A 23,263-nucleotide genomic window follows, 5' to 3' on the forward strand; every position below is an offset into this window, starting at 1 on the left:
AACCATTCTTCATATGTTTTAGCCTCTAGTCCTCTAATCATCTTTGTTGCTCTTCTCTGCATTCTTTCTGGAGCCTCAACATCTTTTTTACATCATGGCAACCAAAACCAGATGCAGTATTCCATGTGTGGCCTCACCAAAGCATTATAAAGTGATATTCACACACTTCATGTGATCTTGATTCTGTTCCTCTGTTAATGCAGCCTAGAACTTGGTTGGCTTTTTTGGCAGCTGCAGCACACGGCTGGCTCCTATTTAAAGGATTGTCCACTAGGACTCCAAGATCCCTCTCACAGTTACTACTATTAAGCAAGGTACCAGCCTTTAGTAAGAGCCTTTAGGTCTTCAGTTTCAGGGGCCTCAGGCCTCCCTGTCTCCCCACTTTCAGGTGATGGGTTCTGTTCCATCTTCTGAATACCAGCCTCATATCTGGAGTGAACCAGGATGATTCATGGAGGATGGCTTCTAACTCTATATCTCTCTGCAGGCCAGCTCGTCCCAAGGCAGCTCCTCGGGACTCTCGGTGGTGAAGGTGCTGAGCAGCAGCGAAGTGGCGGCCCTCCCATCTTCCAGCGGCACAACACGGAGTGGCTCAGACGAATCCCGCAAGCTGGAGCATCAAAAGAAGCAGGAGAAGGCCAACCGGATCGTGGCAGAGGCCATTGCTCGGGCCCGAGCCCGGGGTGAGCAGAACATCCCACGGGTGCTGAACGAGGATGAGCTGCCCAGCGTTCGGCCAGAAGAGACAGGAGAACGCAAGCGACGTCGGAAGGGCGGGGGCGAGCGCATCCCCAAAGAGGACCGGCCACGCAAGGGCAGAGGCCAGGGGGGATCCGGCAAGAGCAAAGGCCGAGGGAAACCCAGGTAAATAGCAGCAGAATTTTATTTTATTTTATTGCAGTGGGGTGGTGGTGTTCTTCCTTTTCAAAGAAAGGAGATCCAGGTCATTTCCATTTGTGACTCTCCTTCTTCCCAGCACGATCACGCCAGTTGTGGGGAAGAAACGGAAACGGAATGCTTCTTCGGACAATTCAGATGCTGAGGTGATGCCAGCCCAGTCTCCGCGTGAGGAGGAAGAGGCCAGCATTCAGGTGAGCCCAGAGGGCAACCCTCACTGGGGAGGGTGTGGACTAGGTTAAGAGTATACAAACTGCTCTGTTGCCACTGTTTCCCAAGAGAAAAGGGGGCACGATGACTCAGTGTTAAAGACACTGAGCCGGAGACCTGACTGCCGGGTTTGAGACCCGGTGCCACATGATGTGGTGAGCTCCCGTTCTTTTCCCCAGCTCTTGCCAACCAATGAATATGAAATTAGATAAATAGGTGCCACTTTGGAAGGAAGGGAACAGCTTACCTTGTGCCTCAATGTACGCTCATGCTGGCCACATGGCTAAAGACAATGCTGGCTCCCTCGGCTATGAAATGAGAGGGAAGCATTGCCCCCACTGGACAGCAGAAACCTTACCCTTTCCCAAGAGAAAAAAGTCTCTGAGCTTGCTTTGCAAAGGTGCTCAGGTGATACTTCACATATATCTAGCCAAATAGTCACATTACTTTGCTCCTTTCTCTCACCCATTCATTGATCAGGAGGGTTGCGAGAGCATCTGCTATTGCATTTTAGAGAGCAAGCAGAGCAAAGCGCTCCAAAATATGTTCACAACACCAACTGCCTTATTAAAACAGATTTGCTTTGCTGAGATCTGGGAGATGAGCATGGATAAAAGAATTTGTTGGCTGCGATGGGGAAAATAGGATGGAATGGTGCGGTGAGCCTAGAAATGGAGCTCTCGCCTCACAATCACAAGGCTGAATTTGATCCTAGGTAGAGGCAGATATTTCTCTCTCTGGGCACATTAAGAATCTGTCTGCTGAACAAAACTCTGCATTGGTGACAGGAAGGGCATCCCATCGTTAAAACTCTGTTCCATTCAGTTGCCCAGAATCCACCCTGCAAGAGATTATGGGGTCATTAAAAGAGGAGGAGGAGGAGGGGGGGAAATAAAATGGGGAAGGAGTATCATGTATGATCACCATCTTGAGCTTCTTATAGAGTAATAAGGTGGAATAAAAATTAAATAAATAATGCCTCTTCATTAATATCCTTGCTTCAGATGAACTTTAAAAAAATGACACATTTGCATGTGTATCAGAAAAAGAAACCTTATTTTTTCTCTTAACTTTTAAACAGGAGGTGAGCATATTCAAAGTCCAAAGAAAATGTTCAGGCCTTTTGTGTTATGGTTCTTCTGAATAATAAACAAGACAAAAAGGTAGCAGCAGAGAATTAAGAAGAGGAACATTCATCTTTCAAAAGTCACCTAATACTGAGCATGACTTCTGTTCTTGCGCTATGAATACACACACACATATCCAGTCTCTTAAAAATGACCCAAAATATGGGTCTTAAGCTTTGGGAGCAGAGAAAATCTAAAGCAGAAGCAGTGCTTTCATTAGACCGCAGACAATTTTACATGCCTTAATGGTTGCTAGAATTTGTGGTTCTTTATGTTGAAGACTTCTGCAGGTGGAACTTATTGTTCCAAAATGGGGAACTGAATCTGTGCTTGCTTCTTCTAAGATTTGGGGAAAAGTTTGACCTCTAATATGATCTCACTAACACTTAACTGATGGCATCCGATTGTCTTAACTGAATAACAGAGCTGGAAGGCACCTTGGAGGTCTTCTAGCCCAATCCCCTGCTCAGGCAGGAAACTTTATATCATTTCAGACAAATGGTTGTCTCTTCTTAAAAAATCCCAGGGTTGTTTTCCCTTTCTCCGATCTAAAAATTCAATTAGTACAGATGTGGTTCATTTTTTAAAAATGGTATGTTATTTTCCTTAAAAGGAGTGGTGCGGTGGCCTAGAGGTGGAGCGTTCTCCTCACAATCAGGAGGCTGTGAGTTCAATCCTAGGTAGAGGCAGATATTTCTCTCCCTCGGCACATGGAGAATATATCTGCTGAACAAATTCCACATTGGCAACAGGAAGGGCATCCGGACATTAAACACTCTGCTAGCTCCATTCAGCTGCCCAGACTCCACCCCGCAAGGGATTATGGGATGGTTAAAAGTAGATGATGAAGATGCTATTTTCCTTAAACCATCTCCTCCTCTCCCCACCTGTAGAAACGACGTTCAAACCGTCAGGTGAAGCGAAAGAAATACACAGAAGATCTGGACATCAAGATCACGGATGATGAAGACGATGAGGAGCTGGATGTGACCGGGCCTATTAAGACTGAACATCCCCCAGCTCCAGAACCGCCTGCTCCAGACCCCATCCCTGAAGGAGAAACATTGCCATCAATGCAGTTCTTTGTGGTAAGGGGCTTCCTTAGTCTGGAATGTTATTTCTGCATAATTTCCCACCCATCGAATGAATGGTAGGTCTACAACAGGGGTATCAAAACTCGATTTCATTGAGGGCCGTATCAGGGTCGTGTTTGACCTCAGGGGGCCCCAGGTGCACGTGGCTGGGGTGGGCATGGCCAGTTCGACGTCACTTGTGTCGGGCACCTGTGGTGGCCAAGTATGAAGGCAGGGCTTCCCTCAGATTCTCCCTCACTCTCATAATCTTCCTTTCTTCCTTCCTACCTACCTACCTACCTACCTTCCTTCCCTCCATCTTATATCCATGTTACTAACTTAACGGCTGCGGTGATTCACTTAACAACTTTGGCAAGAAAGGTCGTACCATAGGGCAAACTTAACTGTCTTGCTTAGCCTGGACACTTTGGGCTCAATTATGGCCGTAAGTTGAGGACTTTATGTGGACTTCCACTTTCCAGGATTCACAGTTAAGGCCATGCTGCCTGCCAAATTCTGGGAATTGAAATCCCTCCTGTCTGGATAGCACCCAGAACGGTGAAGAACGTTTTTTTCTTTAAAAGCAAGAGGAATCTTCCACCCCACCCCCCACCTTCCTATTCAGGTCATCCTCAATGTACAACCACAATTGAGCCAAAATATTATGTTGCTAAGTGAGAAATTCGTTAAGTGAGTTTTGCCCCCTTTTTCCAAATTTTCTTGCCACAGTTGTAAAGGGAATCATTGCAGTGGTGAAATTAGAGACCCAGTTGTTAAGTGAATCAGCAGAAGTTGATCCCATGACCAAGGGACACTGCAGCCATCATAAATGTCGAACATCCGAATGTAAATCATGTGGACGGAGTAGATGCTGTGACGGTCATAAGTCTGAAAAACGGTCATGTCACGTTTTTTCAGTGATGTTGTAACTTTGGACAGTCACTAAATCATCTGTTGTAAGTTGAGGACTCTATTGAGATTTGATAAGGGACGTTCACTGGGGGATGGCAGTGCCTATGTTTTCCATACTAGTCCTCCCAGATTTAATTCTTTGCATTTGTTGCTAAGAAAATGATTGCAGCTCTCCTCTGCTAGACCAGTGTTGATGGTGCATAATTGGGATAGACTATGTTTGGTGGCCTTTTAGGTTACCTTTCGGAGTCCTCTTTTTTTCCCAGGGTCCTAAGTTTTGGGGACTTAGGATAAAGGAAAGGAAGTATTTTCATACATGGTGCTTATATTCGTAGAGGTCCCATTGCCTTGCAATGTGAGTCCCAAAGGTGCTTTTTTCAAGAGGCAACCGGACTTTCTGGTTTTTCTTTGAAGATGTTTCGCTTCTCATCCAAGAAGCTTCCTGAGCTCTGAACTGGATAGTGGGAAAATGGAAGGATTTATACTCCTTACAGACAGCTGGTCATTTGCATCCTTTTTAAAGAGTCGTTGAGGCCACTTGGAGGTTTGTCTATGTCCAGATAAACCTCCAAGTGGCCTCAGTGGCTCTCTAAAAGGATGCAAATGACCAGCTGTCTGCAAGGAGTATAAATCCTTCCATTCCCCACCATCCAATCAGAGCTGAAGAAGCTTCTTGGATGAGAAGCGAAATGTCTTCAAAGAAAAACCAGGAAGTGCAGTTGCCACTTGAAAAAAAAAAAGGCACCTTTGGGACAACAATGACCTGGAGGACTAAGAATCTCCACAGACATTTGCAGTGTGGGGTGTTTTGAATTGCCACTATTTAGACTAACTTTACTGTCACTTTGAATGTATTCTAATCAGCATACATTAAAATGAAATTTCATTGCCTACAGCTCTCAAAGGGTTACCAGCTCCATAACACACTACATAAACATGACAAAATAAATACAAAACTATGCATCTACCCACATATATTATTATGTGACACAGAAAAACAACACAGCCTAGTACGGAGGTATATATATGTACATGAGAAAAATGAATTTTGCGAGTTTACCAGATAGATGGCATAGATCAGGGTGTCAAACTCAAGACCTGTGCACCGAATCCAGCCCACAATATGGTTGGATCCAGCCCAGGGGGCCATCTTGGTCTACCCAATGCGAAGAGGAAAGATCAGGCCAGTGTAGCTTCAGCTTCAGAAACATATCAGCAGTTTGGGGAGCGGCATCAAGCTGGCCATGTCCATCCAGTCTCACACACACACACACACCGAGGTTAACCACAGCCTGTCAGCTTTGGAATCCATATTAGCACCAGACGCTTCCACACTGCCACATTCTTGAGCCTGGGAAAAGGGAGGGGGGAACTTTCTTGGAATGTATCTGGTTAGACATAATAGCATTCTTCCTCTAAGTCAAGGTCATGTTATTTCTGCACTTGGCTGAGGAGTAGTAGAGGGAATGTCTTAAGTTGGGACAGATGGTGTTGGGGGCATGTGATGCAATGAGGGGTACTGGGGGTGGATTTGTAATATTTTACTTATTGAAGGGAAAACCAGAACTTTCAGATTAGGGATTTCCCAGCTGTGCCAGTTTACTACTCTAATAAAAGGAACATTTGAGAAGATGTCTGTAGCTTGAGTTATTTGTTGGAGTTGAGGTTTTTTGGAACACTGGCAAAGCCCTGATGTGGCCCCCAATGAAGTTGAGTTTGACACCCCTGGCATAGATGGAACAAAGCTATTACACAATCTGGTAGTTATGGCTTCAAGTAGCTCTCAAACAAGAATGTTTGGGGTTGAGGACTTTGCCAGGTTCTTCCCTCATTTTTTGGGGCGGGGGGTGGCACTTGGCACGTCCCCGACACATCTGAATCAAAGGCTAGGCAGGATGGTCCTAAAAGTGCCTTTATAAAGACCTCTCTTTAACTATCCCTTCTTTCTTTCCCACCCCTTCTGCCCGAAGGAAAACCCAAGTGAAGAGGATGCTGCCATCGTAGACAAGGTCCTGTCTATGCGCGTGGTGAAGAAGGAGGTGAGAACCTTTGCTCTGCTGCCAAGGCTGAGTGACTTGTGGCTTTCCAGCTGCCCTTGCCCTGCTTTATTGTAAGGATTCACTTTTCAAGATGGTGGGTGGGCAGGGAAGGGTCCAAAGCCACACAGAGTCCATTCGGCTCGTTATGTCCAGGCTCTTCTTATCCTGATGTTGTAAGACAGATGGGTAGATGGTTAGGCCAGATAAGGTCAATCAATCAGAATAGAGCTGGAAGGGTTCTTGGAGATCTTCTAGTGCAACACACACACACCCTCGCTCAAGCAAGAAACCCTATACCATTTTATTTCCAGCAGTGAAGCATTTATGACTTTTGGAGGCAAGCTGTTCCAGTGGTTAATTGTCCTCGGTGTAAAGACTTCTCCAATTTAATTTAATTTAATTTAATTTAATTTAATTTAATTTAATTTAATTTAATTTAATTTAATTTAATTTAATTTAATTTAATTTAATTTAATTTAATTTAATTAATTTAATTTAAGATGAATGAAGGGACAGAGGGAGGTGGGGCTGGATGGAAGGGCAAACAAAGGGATAGATAGCCAACCTTTCACAGATTGATTGATTGATTGATTGATTGATTTGGCTTGTTTGTTGCTCATCTCGCCCAGAGGTGACTATGAGTGGCTTACAAACATTAAAAGCCAATAAAGCATTTAAGCAACAAACAAAGATGAATGAATGGACAGAGTGAGTAGGGGATGGATGGACAGGCAGCCAAAGGGTTAGCCAGCCAACTTCTCATGTATTTAGTTAGTTACTTACTATTTACTTACTTACTTAAACTTATTTGACTTGTTTGTCACTCATCCCACCCAGAGGTGACTCTGGTTGACTTACAAACATTAAAACCTGATAAAACACCGAAGCAACAAACAATCATTGTCATAGTAATAATTGGATTCTCTGATTTTGTTGGTTTCTTTCCTCCATCGGCAGCTACCCAACGGGCAGTTCACAGAGGCGGAAGAATTCTTTGTGAAATACAAAAACTAGTAAGTATGCCCACCCACTTTCCACTTACAAACACGCATCTCATGTCCAAAATATTCTAACTTTTTTGGTTTTGAATCATGGTAGTCGTTGAATTAGTAAGATGGCTTCCTTTGCTTGACAGAAGGTTGTAAAAGGGGATCATCAGGACACTGCGACTCATAAACATGAACCAGTGTCCAAACCTCTGAATTTTGATTATGTGACACATAGGGATGCTGCAATCATCATAAGTATGGAAAGATCACTTTTTTCAGAGATGTCATAACTTTGTAACTAAATGAACTGTTGTAAGTCGAGGACTACCTGTATTTACATAATTGATGATGTACATAGTTGGGTAATGAAACGCCTGCAAGAAAACCACCAAGCTCAAAAGAGTGCCAAGGATCCCACCTCTTCCCACTGATCCAGTGCGTTCTTCTTGATGCCCAGCATTTACACTACCCTTCTCTTTCCTTTTCTCCCCAACTCAGCTCCTACTTGCACTGTGAATGGGCCACCATTGCTCAACTGGAGAAGGACAAGAGGATCCACCAGAAGCTCAAACGGTTTAAGACCAAAATGGCTCAGATGAGACACTTCTTCCATGAGGTACCCATGACGATAGAAACCTAAGCAGACTCTGGAGGCTGAATTGCTCAGCTGGCCAGTGGCTTGTTTAATTCCAGTTGCTTATACTCCTGCAGGAGTCAACACCACCTTACACTATCCTGTCTCTTTAGGATGAGGAGCCTTTCAACCCAGACTATGTGGAAGTTGACCGCATCCTGGACGAATCGCACAGCATTGACAAGGACAACGGGGAGGTGTGTTGGTACTTTTCAGATCAATTGACAGGGTGGAACACGCAAAAAGCAATGCTTTACAGCCCTCTCAAAGCGGTTTACAGAGTGAGTGTATTGCCCCCAGCAATCTGGGTCCTCGTTTTACTGACCTCGGAAGGATGGAAGGCTGAGTCAACTTTGAACCGACCAGGATCGAATTCCTGGCAGTCAGTAGAGTTAGCCTGCAATACTGCATTCTAACCATGCGCCACGGCTCTTCAATAAGATAACTTAAATACCGGCTGCCTGATGAGCAGGCAGTAGCTACCTAAGAACTTCAGAAGAACCATTCTGGATCCGGGGTGGGCTTCAAAAATTTTAGCAAGGGGTTCTCTGCTTGGTTGCTGGGTGGGTGTGGCCATGGTAGGTGTGGCCTAGTTGGCCTCCTGCACCACGGGGGGGGGTGTTTTGGCTCTCCCTGGGCTCCAGAGGCTTGCTTTGATCGTCGGGAGAGTGAAAACGGCTTTCCCGGGCTCTAAAGGCTCTCTGGAAGCCTGAAATGGGCCCATTTTCAGCCTTCCCAAGCCTCTGTATGCACCCTGCACGTACCTGCATCCAAAACAGGCCGCGTGGGGACTCTTGGGAGGGGCAGGGTGGGCGGGGCCAGCCAGGAGTGGGATTTGAGGGATTCTCCGAACTGCACAGAATCTTAGCTAGGGGGCTGTCCCGAACCTCTGCAAACCCCCACCAGCCCACTCCTGGATGGCATTTGGAGTCACACAGTGGCCAGCACTTGGAAAGCTTATGAACCTAAAAACCAGAGGACAAAGCGTCCGTTTCTGGCAATCACATATGCAGGTCTGCCACCATAAGATTCGAGAGGTAACAAACAGCCGGCTAATATTGGTAGCCACTGATAGCTGCCTGCTTAAAATCCAAACACGATTTGCAACCCCTGAGCAGAGGGTCATTTGTGTGCAGTTTCCCAGGGCTTCCTCACCCTTCTGAGGCAACCTGGGCTTCTTTCCTGCTGCCTCTCTGCTCAGGAACTAAAAATCCTCCCCGCTAAAATCCAGACAAGATTTTCTGATCCTGAGCAAAGAGACACACATGCTTAGCCTGTGTGTAGGACCTCTCTCATCCTCCTGAAACAACCCCACGCTCCTTATCTTACTGCACTAATTCCCTGTTCTCTGGATTTTGGCTTCCGCTCATCTCTGAGGTCTGGCGTGGTGCAGTAATTAAATCTTCAGATGTCTTTTCTGGCCTTGAAGCTGTCCATGTTTTTATTATGTTTAACTTGCTTTGAACTTGGGGTTTTTGTTGCCTTTAAGATTGGACTTCTGTGAGCTATTCTATTTATGGTAGTTTGAGAGAAAAGCCATTTGAACAAATGAATAAACAATACTAATGCTGGACTTGCTTCTTTTTCTCTTCCCTCACCCCCTTCCTCCTCCTCTCTCGCCCCCTCTTTTTTTCTCTCCCCTCTCTTTCTCCCTCTCTCTTGCTCCTTCTCTCTCCCCATTCCCTGTCTCTTTTCCCTCTCTCTCCCCCTTCTCTTCCCTTCCCCCTTTCTCTCCCCCCTTCCCTCTCTCCTTCTCCCCCCCCACCCCCGCTTCTCTCTCCTGCAGCCGGTGATCTATTATCTGGTAAAGTGGTGTTCGCTCCCTTATGAAGACAGCACATGGGAACTGAAAGAAGATGTAGACGAAGGAAAGGTCCAAGAGTTCAAACGCATCCAGTCCAGGCACCCTGAGCTCAAACGGGTGGTGAGTGGCAACTTATTCCCTACACTCTAAAGTCCTGGCCTTATCTGTCGTGCTAAGCCTCCTGGTTTTGTCCACTAATATTCTGGAACAGTGTCTGTGTTTGGATACCTACGCCTTCTCATGTGCAGCCAGATTTCTGGCTCTCCTAGGTACTGAAAAAAAACCCACCTTAATTGATCTCTGATACCTTCTCATTATTGCAGGACAGGGAGGAAAACAAAACAAAAGTCCATTGCAGATATAATAGGTATTTTTTGTTAGTAGTAATAGTAGTAGTAGTCTCTCCAGGCTTTAAATGAATGGATTCTAGTCCCACCTTAGCCATGAAAACTGGGCAGGTGAGTTCTAGTCCTGCCCTAGGCGTGAAAGCTGGCTGTGTGATTTGGGCTAATCACCAGGAGACTGAGTTCTAGTCCTGCCTTAAATATGAAATCCGGCTTGGTGACTTTGGGTCTTTCACTCTTGGAGACTAACTCATCTCCCAGTGTTTTGGGGAAAATAGAAGGAGGAAGGTATGTTGGATATATTTGCCATCTTAGATTTTATAGGGGGGAAAAAGAGAGAGGGAGGGAGGGGGAGAGAAGGAAAAAGTAGAGGAAGGGGAAAAAGAAAAATGAAAGAGGAAAAAGAAAGGAAGGAAGAAGATGGGGAGGGAGGAAGTAAAACGAAAAAAGATGAAAAGAAAAAGAAACAAGAACGGGAAAGAGAAGGAAACCGGAGAGGGAGGGGAAAGAAAAATGAAAGAAAAAGAAAGAAAATAAAAGGAAGGAAAGCAGGAAGGAAAGAAAGAAGGATGGAGAGAGGGGGGGGGAAACAAAAATGAAAGAAAGGAAGGAAGAAGAGAGAGAGAGGAAGAAAGAAAGAAAGAGAAAGAAAGAAAGAAAAATCTGAGAAGTTGGCAGACAGCACATATCATGATACAAAGCTCCTTATGTAGTTTGCCAAAGGTAAAACATCTTTGTTTCATACAGTAACATCAAAAGAACAGGTAGCATTGATATTACCAGTGTCTGATGGGAGACAAAACAAGAAGAAAGAAAAGAAATTTGCAGGGGCTGAATTTGTTTCATAAAGAGGGTAGCTTGCAGAAATACTGACCCAAATGAATGAAAGGTAAGCTTAACCACAGAATCAGAAATAATCTTCCAGTGGCATTCAGCGAGTTCGACAAAACCTTTCCCTCCTTGTTACATCTTTGGCACCTAATAGCAAACATTTATTCCTTAGGCTCGACCCCAGGCAGGTTCCTGGAAAAAGCTGGAACTTTCCCACGAATACAAGAACGGCAATCAGTTGCGCGAATATCAGCTGGAGGGTGTAAACTGGTTGCTTTTCAACTGGTACAATAGGTGAGGCTACAGGCAGGAAAGCCCAGAAGAGAAATGCAGGTTGGTTAGGGGATTTTGTTCTCAAGTGGAAAATCATGCTTTCCGATGTCAGTTGTGAAGGCTGGGATTTCTACAGATGGCCAGGAGCTGTGTGTTCTGATCTAGGCTTCACAAAATCACGAAGCAGGCTCCTTGTCCCGACAAAACCCCTTTTTATTAGGCTAATGTGAATTCCTATCATTCACATCCAGCAAAGTCCCGGCAAACAGTCTTTCTTTCAAAGGTGAATTACAACCACAGACCTTACCAGGCTTGGACAGCTGCCAGGCCGATAGCAACGCCATACAAGAAAATACTTGGCAAGGAGTTTCTGAGAGTCATGAATAAATCTTCACACTAATTAAACGAACTGATTGTCTCCTGAAAACCCCATTCCCCTTTCATTCTTCTTTATTCCCTAGGGGAGGGGCTGTTCACCGTCCACCTGTGCCTTTACTCCCGAGTTGATCCTTGTTCCTTAACTGTTCCCTTCTCCTGACAGCTCTGCGCATGCACATATCGGGATAGGCTTCAGTTGTTCTTCTACCCCACTGATCTCAGATTCCAAAGGCTTCTGATAATTGTCAGATGGCCCTGGAACCATCTCTGCCTTGGATGCAGAGCACTCAGCAGAGTCTTCCCCAGACTCCAGGACTGGCCCGTGTTCTTCCCCAAGCTCCTCACTGTCCAAGTCTGCCGCCAGCTCCACTGGCCGGTCACAACACTGGTGGTCCACTGGTTAGAATGCAGTATTGCAAGTTAACGCTGCCCACTGCCAGAAGTTCGATCCTAAGCAGCTCAATGTTGACTCAGCCTTCCATCCTTCCAAGAATAGTAAAATGAGGACCCATGTTGTTGGGGGCAATATGCTAACTCTGTCAACCAATTAGAGAGGGCTTCAAAGCACTGTGAAGTAGTGCATAAGTCTTAAGTGCTGTTGCTATTGCTACCAACTCCAGTCCCATTATTTTGAGCGGTGGTTTTTCCAAAACCAATGGCAGAGAATTCTTAATCGTACCAGGAACACCATCTAACCCAAGGGTGTCAAACTCCAGGTCTGCAAGTCAGATCTGGCCCATAAAGTGCTTAGATTTGGCCAGCAGGACCACCCTGGAAACAACAAAGGGCCAGCCTGCAATGTTTCTACCAGCGAAAATGGAGCTCAGGAACACCGCGTGAGCGCTCATGCCATCCTGACATGAGTGGCCTTGAGCTGGCCACACCCACCCTGGCAATGCCCCTTCTCCTCCAAGGTCAAACACAACCCTGATGCAGCCCTCAATAAAAAATGAGTTTGATACTCCTGATCTAACCTGTAGAAAAGTTTGCCAGTGGGATGGTTTTAAGAATACATTGGGCAAGTTGGCTATAAAAATTGTGCTTAACGGTTCTGTAAAATGTAGTTATTTCTAGCCTCTACTTCAGACCTAGATGTTTTACCACATCTGGTCTTTTGGCTGTCCCTATCCGGCCTGCATGAATTGCTTTTATTTTAAAGACTATTGCTTTTTTTTCCTTCACCAATTTACATATGTGTGTGTGTGCATGCTAGACCTTATTGGTTCATTCCTCCACAATAGTCCCATAGGTGTCTCATGTAGCTACTGGGGAAAAATGAATAGCTCACTTCTGGTCTACATGTTCCTACCCTCTCTGTTGTCTATACAGATTCTCAGTCATCTAGATCCTGGTTGTGTCAAAAGTGCTTTTTCAAAAGGCAACTGGACTTAGTTTTTTCTTGAGGAAGAAAAAGAAGAAAACATTTTGCTTCTCATCCAAGAAGCTTCATCCGTCTTGTCTATGGAAATTCTCAGTCATGCAGGTCATGGTTGTCCCATGCTTTTTTTCAAAAGGCAATTGCACTTTCTGGGCTTTTTTTTTTTTTTTAAAGACGTTTCACTTCATATCCAGGAAGCTTATTCAGCTCTCAGCTTCTTGGATGAGAAGCGAAATGTCTTCAAAGAAAAACCAGAAAGTCCAGTTGCCTCTTGAAAAAAAAAAAAAACACCTTTTGGACTTCATCAGTTGTGTGTTGAGGCTTCTTGGATGAGAAGCAAAACATTTTCTTCTTCCTCACGGAAAACCAGTCTAGTTGCCTTTTGGAAAAACACCTTTGAGACTAAAAGAGTCCAAGGAGATTTAAGATTTTGGCAGACATCACCATACTTGCAGCTTTTTCACTCCCTTGAGGGCTAGAAGAAAAGTTTTGGGGGTGGAGAATTACCTTCCAAAAATCTGTGTTTCATGTTGTAATAAATGCAGAACAGTGCAGTTACCTGTAAATGAGGAAGACAATCTACTATCTTCAGATATTGTGTATGACAAACTTCACAAGTTTCAAGCAGTATGGTCAGGAATTATGATAGGCCTGATTTAAAATTTCTGTTTGGAAATAAGTCCCATAGAATTCAGTGACAGTTGCTTCCTCCTTATCATCCCATCAGTGCTTTTCAAAAGGCAAACTGGATTTTCTTGGTTGCTTTTTTTTCCCTTGAAGATGTTTTACTTCTCATCCAAGAAACTTTTTCCGTTCTTTAAAACTGAAGAACCGAAGAAGCTTCTTGAAGAAGAGAAACGTTTTCAAGAGAACGAAAAAAACCCCACAAAGTCCAGTTGCCTTTTGAATATTATATGATATGGGATTTATTTTATCAATGGAAAAATAAATATGGAAGTTAGAAATTAAAGAAGACTAGCACAAAATAGTAAACGTGATAAGAATTAAAAATGTTAAGATGGGGAATATTATAAGAATTAGATATATGATGCAGATTAATATTAAGTAAGAATAGAGCAAAAGACTTGTGGACCAAGCAGGCTGGAGAATTCTGAGAGTTGAAGTCCACAAGTCTTAAAGTTGCCAAGTTTGGGGACCTCTGGAATAGAGTATTAAAGCTAAGCAAACTATAAACTATAATGGTTATTGCACAAGATATTTACATCCAGATGACACACTATTCAAATGTTTGTATAAATAAATGTTTGTATAAATAAAAGAAAAAAAGTACAAAAGAAAAGAAAAGCACCTTTGGGGCAACCATGATCTGATTTGAGAATCTCCAAAGATATTCCTCCTTAATATATATATTTCAGGGGTGCAGCCTGAGTCATTCCATAGTACATTTACTTGCGCGTACAATGTTTTGTTGCAAAAGTGTGTCTCTACCCACTTCCAACCGTATCTTCCCTCCCCCTCCACAGGCAAAATTGCATCCTGGCCGATGAAATGGGGTTGGGTAAAACCATCCAATCCATCGCCTTCTTGGAGGAAGTGTATAACGTGGGAATCCGCGGGCCCTTCCTGGTCATCGCCCCTCTGTCCACCATCACCAACTGGGAGCGGGAATTCAACACCTGGACCGAGATGAACACCATTGTGTACCATGGCAGCCTGGCCTCCCGCCAGATGATTCAACAATATGAGATGTACTGTAAGGACTCCCGGGTAGGTAAATGGGGAAAGACGTTTTCTTTTGGGGAGGGACAAACCGTAAAGGAGCGCAGAGGGCTTTTGGTTGAGATGAGAGGAGGCTGCAATATGAAGACAATCCTCAACATGCAACAGTTCACTTAGTGACCGTTTGAAGTTACAACGGCATCAGAAAAAAGCAACTTGTGACCATTTTTCACAGTTACAACCTTCCCAGCATCCCACGCGTGGTCAAAATTCAACTGGTTCGCCTTTATGATGGTTGCAGTGTCCCAGGGTTCACGCGATTCTCCCTTTTTTGTGACCTTCTGACATGCGAAGTCTGAAGCAGTAGCCAAATTCGCTTAACAAACCGGGTTACTAACTTTTCTGACAGTGAGAACAATGAACCAATGGAACAGAAGTTGCCCTTGGATGTTGTGGGAGCTCCATCACTTGAGACCTTCAAGAAGAGATTGGACTGCCATTTGTCAGAAATGGTGTAGGGTCTCCCACTTGGGTGGGAGGAGGGTAGACTAGATGACCTATAAGGTCCCTTTCAACTCTGATGATCAGTTAGATCTGATCCATAGCAGCGATTCACTTCACAAACGGGGCCGTGAAAAAGTTGTTAAAACAGGACAAATAACTGATGTCTCGCTTCGCAACATTAAATTTTGGGCTCGGTGGTGGATGTACATCGAGGTGTTGAGGTAGTTCTCGACGTATGATCACATTTGAGACCAGAATTTCTGCCCTCAAGCATGTTGGTTGGTTAAGCGAGCCGTGCCCAGTTTTACGACTTTTTTTGTTTTTGTTTTTTGTCCATGGCTGTTAAGCAAATCACTGCAGTTTGTTAAGGGAATTGTGTTAAGGTCATTAAGTGAGTCTGGCTTCCCCATTGTCTTGCTTGATGGAAGTCAGCCAAGAAGGTCACAGATGGTGATCACGTGATCCCAGGGACACCACAGCTGTTCTCAACACATGCCCATTCCCAAGCATCCCAATTTTGATAACCTGACCATGGGGATGCTGGGTGGTTTTGCAGGCATGAGGACAGGTGGCAAGTTGCTTTTTTCCATGCCATTGTCACTGAATGGCCCCCGAACAAGTGGTCATAAGTCAAGGATTACCTGTAGTGATGAAAAAATGGATTTGGGCAAATAGGCTGTATCGCTTGTTCTTCCCACCTATTTATGGGGAAATGCCTGAGGTAAATGTCAGGGCATAAAGAAATTCTGCATTTCCTCTAGAAAGCAACAGAGCAATTATGGTTAAGAGTGGAGATTTTGTCGAGGGGGATTTTTATTTTTTATTTGCTCTTCATTAAATTTTATTTTTGTTACATAAAATACAGAAGAAGAAGAAGAAATAGGAAATTAAGGGAAGGAAAGGGATCAGGGAAAAGGGAGTGTGAGATACAAGGAGGAAGAGAAAAAGAAAGAAAAAGAGGCATTGACTTCTAACTCTTAGCACAAGTACAAGATAAACACACTCCCAACTTTTTGCTTTTAAATATTATATTTAAAAAAACTAGCCATTCCTATAACACCAAATCTTTCTAACGACAAAACTAAGGTCAAAGTTTTATTTATTTTTTCTTCACAACTACAAATTCCAGAAGTGGTATTCAAATAGAAACATATTTTTATCTTCGAATAAAATAATCAATTTAACCATTCCTGTTTTATCTTCCTTGCTATGGAAATAATGTGTATTTTTCTATTTGTACCTAGTAATCTTTGTGATTACTTATGATTTTGTAGAGTTTTTGGTGGATTTTGCCACTACCTCAGCAGGGCTGGATGATCTTGTCTGGGCTTTGAAGCTAAGCAGTATCAGACATGGTTAATATTTGGGGAGGGAGCCCCTCCCCCCAAAATAACCCCAAGATTGTAGTTTGTTCTGGAAAATGATACCCCCGAAGAAGACGGTGACCAACCTCTTCCAAATTTTGCCTAGAAAACTGCTTTGCCAATGACGTTCCCGGAAATCGAGTTTTTATTTCTTGCTTCTGCTTCCCAACAGGGTCGTCTGATCCCAGGGGCCTACAAGTTTGATGCCCTGATCACCACCTTTGAGATGATCCTGTCAGACTGCCCCGAGCTGAGGGAGATCGAGTGGCGCTGTGTGATCATCGATGAAGCTCACCGCCTGAAGAACCGCAACTGCAAACTGCTGGACAGCCTCAAGCATATGGACCTGGTAGGACCCCCAAGCCTTCTTCTGTCCTGCTTGGGAAATATGTTTATGGGTACCCTGCTGGATTTGCTACTTTGGAGGTGTCTGTTGAGTAGTGCCTCCAGGATTGAGATGTCTCACTGTGGAGATAGGAAATATAGAATAACAGAGTTGGAAGGGACCTTGGAGGTCTTCTACTTAGACAGGAAACCCTATACCCGTGATGGTGAACCTATGGCATGCATGCTACAAGTGGCACGCAGAGTCATTTGTGCCTGCACGCCAGCCGGCAAACTTACCTCACTGCGCATGAACGCGCCTCAGGTGATTTTTCAGTTGGTTTCAGGTCTTTTTCTGCTTCCCAGAGGCTTGGAAAAAAGCCTCTGCAAGGCTTTTCAGGGCAAAGAGGCCCACTTCGTCACTTCCTGTAAATCAGCTGTGAGGTGCAGTGCAGGTAAGAGGGTGGCGTGGGGGGAGTACTGCACGCGCATGCGTGGGGGGCACTCATTGCATTCTGGGTCCTGGCACATGAGTGCACGTGCGCTAATGCATGCACAATTTTTGGCACAGGAGCCCAAAAAAGATTAGCCAACACTGCCTTATACCATTTTGGACAAGTTGTTCAGTCTATTCTTAAAAACTTCCATGGAGCATTCACCACTTCTGGAGGCAAATTATTTCCACAGATTATTTGTTCTAACTGTCATGTGTTTTAGAAATTAGGATTTGCCTGAGACCCAAACCCAAAGTTCTGATGATTTGTGCCCCCACCCCACCCCCAAGGCACATGATTGTATTTTGGGCTCTCAGCCAAAGTTATATTTGCAGCATTTTTCTGAAAATCTGCAGTTGCTTCCAGTTTTCAACAGAAATGTGTTCCTAGCGAACAGTGGCTTCCCACTTAAGATTGGTGCGTTGGCTTAATGACCACAGCATTCACACCTACGCCTTCCGCAAAAATACATCATAAAATCGGCTCAGTCATAACTCTACGGAATCCCAAAGGTGTTTTTTTTCCAAGAGGCAACTGGACTTTCTGGTATTTCTTTGAAGACATCCAAAGAAATACCAGAAAGACATCCATCCTTGAAGACATCCATCCTTGCTTCTCATCCAAGAAGCTTCTTCAATTCTGACTGGATGGTGGGGAAATGGAAGGATGTATACTCCTTACAGACAGCTGGTCATTTGCATCCTTTTTAGAGAATTGGATGACTGAGAATCTCCATGGACAACTCTACGAAATGTAATCCAGGAGAGAACCAACTTAAAAATAAGGAGAAGTTAGTTAGAACAATTAAATCAGTGGAATAATTTGCCTCCAGACATTGTGGCTGCTCCATCACTGGAGGTTTTTAAGAAGAGATTGCACAATTGCAATCTACTCCTGCTTGAGCAGAGGGTTGGACTAGAAGACCTCGAAGGTCCCTTCCAGCTCTGGTATTCTGTTCTTCTAGGGTACTGTGATGCCCTCATCTGTCTTGATGTCTCTTCCATCTTCCTCCCTTATAGGAACACAAAGTGTTGTTGACTGGCACCCCTCTCCAGAACACCGTGGAAGAACTATTCAGCCTCCTGCACTTCCTTGAACCCTCCCAATTCCCCTCTGAATCGGAGTTTCTCAAGGACTTCGGGGACCTCAAAACTGAGGAGCAGGTAAAAAAAAAAAGAGCTGTTGGATGTTGTCATTTTTTTCTCTTTCTGAACCGTCCATTTCTGCTGCTTCTAGCTTTTTGTCTGGCTAATTTTCTCTTATTATCTACATTCTCAAACCTCTGCAGTGTATATGAAAAGCAGGTAAACCATCTTCAAGAGAAGATCATTCCTCATCTGTCTTAAGAAGACAATGCTACTGACTAATTTATTCTTAGTAGCTTGATCCACCTCCAGATGGCACTAACCACTGCTCTCTTCTGCCCTACAGGTGCAGAAACTGCAGGCGATCCTGAAGCCCATGATGCTCCGGCGGTTGAAGGAGGATGTTGAGAAGAATTTGGCCCCCAAGCAGGAAACTATCATTGAAGTAGAGCTGACCAACATCCAGAAGAAGTACTACCGGGCCATCCTAGAGAAGAACTTCAACTTCCTTTCCAAGGGAGCAGGGCACAGCAACATGCCCAACCTTCTCAATACCATGATGGAGCTACGCAAGTGTTGCAATCACCCCTACCTCATCAATGGTAAGTGTGAGGAAGTGAATGAAGGCTTTTGGGGAATTGAGCTGCCTAGAATGGAAATTTGGACAGATAATAGAATGGAATGGAATGGAATAGGATTAGGATATAGAATAGGATTAGGATTAGAATAGAATATAGAATAGAATACAATACAATGCAGAATACAATGCAGAAGAGAAGAGAATGCAGAAGAGAAGAGAATACAGAATAGAAGAGAATTGCATTGCATTGAATTAATTTTTTAATTGGCCAAGTTTAATTGGGCACACAAGGAATTTGTCTCTGATGCATAAGCTCTCAGTGTAAATTCAAACAACAAAGTGATAAGTCATAAATCATAATTAAAATCATTAATCATAAATTACAAACAAGTGATAAATCATTAGATACTAATAGGAGAAAGTAAGAAAGATAAGAAGAATAGCACTACAGCCCACTCACTTCATGGTTAAGTGTCTTTAGGCCTTAAGACTGCAATTAGGTGTTCAATTAGATCTAAAGAAAGCTGCTCTTTGCAAAATACAGGTAATTATCAATTTATGGTTGATCATTTAGCAACCATATAAACTTTTAACATATTCCCCAAAAGTCCTGGATTCAAAGTTCAGATTGGTTGTGTTGGTTCCTCAACTTATGACTGTCGTGACATATAATGGAAAATCCAGGATCCCTTAAGGTCATAAGTCAAGGACCAACTGTAAACTCAGACATACAATTAGCTTTGAGCTTCTAAGTCCCCTGAGATCTTTTCCTAGGCACAGAAAGTATCTTGTTTAGGTTTATTTATTTAGCGAATGGCAAATACAGGGACTTAAAGTGGATCAAATGTTAATGTCCAGTCCTCCCCAGCCATTCAAAGTCAGGGTGGTCTATGTTGAAAACAATCAGACATTGGGCCAGTGTAAGCTCTTGATGGTCATTCGGACACAATTGGATGGATATTTTGTCGAGGAGCACCAGAGTCACACTGAGCGCTATGGACAAGACCCCACTTAAACAAGGAGTCCTTGCAGGCACCATGTTGGGTATTGATCCCGTTCAGAGTTGAGCAGTGCTGGTGAGGAAGATCAAAACCTGGCACCTTTTGTGTAGGGTCAACTAGGGCCTGTATTTAGATGTTCAACAGCCCACTTGGCTTTCCACTGTGTGTTGATGTCAAAGTTGTTAGACAGCTGTTGAGCGAGTGCCAGAGAGGGCTTTCTGGATTTAAGCCTGCTGATTGATATGTGAGAAAGACCAGCGTGCACAGGAAGAAGTGGGTTTCTCATAATTTTGTTTGTACTCCTTCACTAAGGCTTCCTGCCTTCGTAGAGCTAGTCTGGTAGTGCAACAAGCCTCGAGATGGGGAGCTAGCAAGTAGGAGTAGATTTCATGCAACCGCTGATGATCCTCGTTATATCGTTCAGCCTAGCATCGATCTTGCCAGGGTGGCAGCTATGAAGCCAAACAGGGGCGCAGTATTCAGCTTTGGAGGAGACCAACCCTAATTCTGATATTCTGAGAGTAGAAGCTGAGGCTCCCCATCTTGATCCTGATCTGGTTTAGGTAACCCAGAAGGTAGAAATGACAAGTGAAGGGACATCAGTTGATCAAAAAGGCCAGTGACCTGGCTTGTTCTGATTTCTCAAGCTTGGTTCCCCACACACCCTGAAATGTGGATAATTCCTTCATATGCGTTTCTTTTCTTCCCTCCCAAACTAGGTGCCGAAGAGAAGATCTTGACCGAGTTTCGGGATTCCTGCCACCACCACGTGCCCCATGACTTTCCCCTGCAGGCCATGGTGCGTTCCTCTGGGAAATTGGTGCTGATCGATAAACTGCTTCCTAAACTGAAAGCCGGAGGGCACAAGGTGCTGATTTTTTCCCAGATGGTCCGCTGCCTCGACATCCTGGAAGACTACCTCATCCAAAAGAGGTGAGAGCTTGTGCGGCGATGATGATGATGTCATCCATTCAGTTGTGTCCAACTCTGGGCGATTCGGTGGGCCAGGTCTCTTCCACATCTTCTGATCTTGCACTGCTTTTTTGACCTGAAGGTGCTTTTTGAGTAAGACACTGGACTTTCTTGTTGTTGTTTTTTCTCTTTTGAAGACATTTCTCTTCTCATCCAAGAAGCTTCTTCAGCTCTGATGGGATGGTGGGGAATGGAAGGATTTATGTTCCTTGCAGACAGATGGTCATTTGCATCCTTTTAGAGGGTTGTTGAGGCCCTTGGAAGTTTATCTGTGTCCTCAGGCTTACCTGAGTCTGCAATTTTTTCCTTTGGAAATCCATTGCGGGGGAGGGATTTTACAGAGGAAAAACTGCAGATTACAAGAACCAGGAGTACTACTCAGGTGACCCTGAGGACACAGATAAACTTCAGAGGGCTTCAACAACCCTCTAAAAGGATGCAAATGACCAGCTGTCAGCAAGGAATATAAATCCTTCCATTCCCCACTATCCTGAAAGAGCTGAAGAAGCTTTTTGAATGAGAAGCGAAACATCTTCAAAAGAAAAGAAAAGAAAAAACAAGAAAGTCCAGTTACCTCCTGAAAAAGCACCTTTGGGACAAACACTACAGACTGCTTTTTTGAGTTTTTCTATGCTAGCTGGTATCAGTTTTGACGTTAGCCAACTGTTGTGTTCTTTGGTGATTTACTGCTAACCTTTCCAAGTGTAATTGCTTTCTCCAATGAGTTGCCCCGCATGACATAACCAAAATAAGTGAGACTCAGTTTTATGATTTTTGCCTTCTAGTGACATGCCTGGTGTTACATGCTCCAGCATGTTGGTCCCCTGTGCTGTCCAGCCCCCTCCCCCAAACCAAATATTCCACAGCCTTATTTCATCAATGCGGTAACATTCATGCTTTCATGATCCTCCTCGCTGAGAATCTTGCCTTGCACCCTTTACAATTCTTAATAGTACAATTCTTCAGAACAGACAACTTCTTAAAAGCCGTGCAGTTACAACGTACCAAAATATCACAGCCATGGAAGAAGGATTTAGAAAATCACAAATAGAATTATAAATAGAATAACAAGAGTTGGAAGAGACCTTGGAGGTCTTCTAGTCCAACCCCTTGCTTAGGCAGCAAACCCTATACTATTTCAGACAAATGGTTATCCAATCTCTTCTGAAAAACTTCCAGTGTTGGAACATTTGTAACTTCTAGAGCAAAGTTGTTCTACTGATTAATTGTTCTAACTGTCAGGAAATTTCTCCTTAGTTCTAGGTTGCTTCTGCCCTTGATTAGTTTCCACCCATTGTTTCTTGTCCTGCCCTCAAGGTGCTTTGGAGAATAGCTTGACTCCCTTTTCTTTGTGGCAGCCCACGAGATATTGGAACACTACTATCATGTCACCCTACTCCTTTTTATTAAACTAGACAAACTCAAGTCCTGTAACCGTTCTTCATATGTTTTAGCCTCCAGTCCCCTAATCATCTTTGTTGCTCTTCTCTGCACTCTTTCTAGAGTCTCAACATCTTGTTTACATCATGGCGACCAAAACCGGATGCTGTATTCCAAGTGTGGCCTTCCCAAGGCCTTATAAAGTGGTATTAACACTTCACATGATCTTGATTCTCTCCCTCTGTTTATGCAGCCTAGAACTGTGTTGGCTTTTTTGGCAGCCACAGCACACGGCTGGCTCCTATTTAAATGGTTGTCCACTAGGACTCCCAAGATCCCTCTCACAGTTACTACTGTTGAGCAAGGTACCACATATACATATACAATATATATTTAGTGTGTTCAGGTAGAGGTGGCAGCGTTTAAACGGGAGAAGTTAAGTGTTATGCAAGTTCTTCATATGATCCATCGTTACAACGTTCATTCAGAATTTGTGGTAGCCAGGTTCTTTCTTTTTTTTAAAAAAATATTGAATTAGAGACAGGTTTGTGGGCGATTGCAGTGAATATAGGTGGGTTCAGATGTTGACATTGGTGTCTCAAGCTGGTTTTACAGAATTCTGTATCTTCCCTGCACAGGTATCTCTACGAGCGTATTGATGGGCGGGTGCGTGGCAATCTGCGTCAGGCCGCCATCGACCGCTTTAGCAAGCCTGATTCGGATCGCTTTGTGTTCCTTCTCTGCACCCGAGCGGGAGGTCTCGGCATCAACCTCACAGCTGCTGATACCTGCATAATTTTCGACTCAGACTGGAATCCTCAAAATGACTTGCAGGTACTTTCGGGGTCTCTGGGGTGGATGGCAAATCAGACGCCGGTAGCCAGAAACGTGAGGCTTGAAACATCCATTCTCTTAAGATTTGTCTTACCATTTGTCTGAAATAGCACTTAACTTATATACCACTTTATGGCTCTCTATAAGCGGTTTACA

General features: G+C 44.0%; 1 protein-coding gene across 6 annotated transcripts in view; it reads left to right on the forward strand.

Annotated features, from left to right (window-relative positions):
- The window catches only part of CHD8 (chromodomain helicase DNA binding protein 8), an 84,338-nt gene that overhangs the window by 29,817 nt on the left and 31,258 nt on the right, over window positions 1-23,263 (forward strand). For all 6 annotated transcript variants that reach the window (XM_087918070.1, XM_087918071.1, XM_087918074.1 and 3 more), the window contains 15 exons: window positions 488-864; window positions 977-1,091; window positions 3,128-3,322; window positions 6,190-6,258; window positions 7,216-7,271; window positions 7,746-7,863; window positions 7,995-8,078; window positions 9,668-9,805; window positions 11,033-11,154; window positions 14,374-14,617; window positions 16,610-16,786; window positions 18,275-18,418; window positions 18,687-18,942; window positions 20,641-20,854; window positions 22,912-23,107. In XM_087918070.1, coding sequence (XP_087774196.1) covers window positions 488-864; window positions 977-1,091; window positions 3,128-3,322; window positions 6,190-6,258; window positions 7,216-7,271; window positions 7,746-7,863; window positions 7,995-8,078; window positions 9,668-9,805; window positions 11,033-11,154; window positions 14,374-14,617; window positions 16,610-16,786; window positions 18,275-18,418; window positions 18,687-18,942; window positions 20,641-20,854; window positions 22,912-23,107 — 2,505 coding nt within the window. The remainder of the gene's footprint in view (window positions 1-487; window positions 865-976; window positions 1,092-3,127; window positions 3,323-6,189; window positions 6,259-7,215; window positions 7,272-7,745; window positions 7,864-7,994; window positions 8,079-9,667; window positions 9,806-11,032; window positions 11,155-14,373; window positions 14,618-16,609; window positions 16,787-18,274; window positions 18,419-18,686; window positions 18,943-20,640; window positions 20,855-22,911; window positions 23,108-23,263) is intronic.

Source organism: Pseudonaja textilis, chromosome Z (genome assembly GCF_049901715.1).
Source record: "Pseudonaja textilis isolate UNSWEBS1 chromosome Z, rPseTex1.2, whole genome shotgun sequence".
Classification (NCBI taxonomy): Eukaryota; Metazoa; Chordata; class Lepidosauria; order Squamata; family Elapidae; genus Pseudonaja; species Pseudonaja textilis.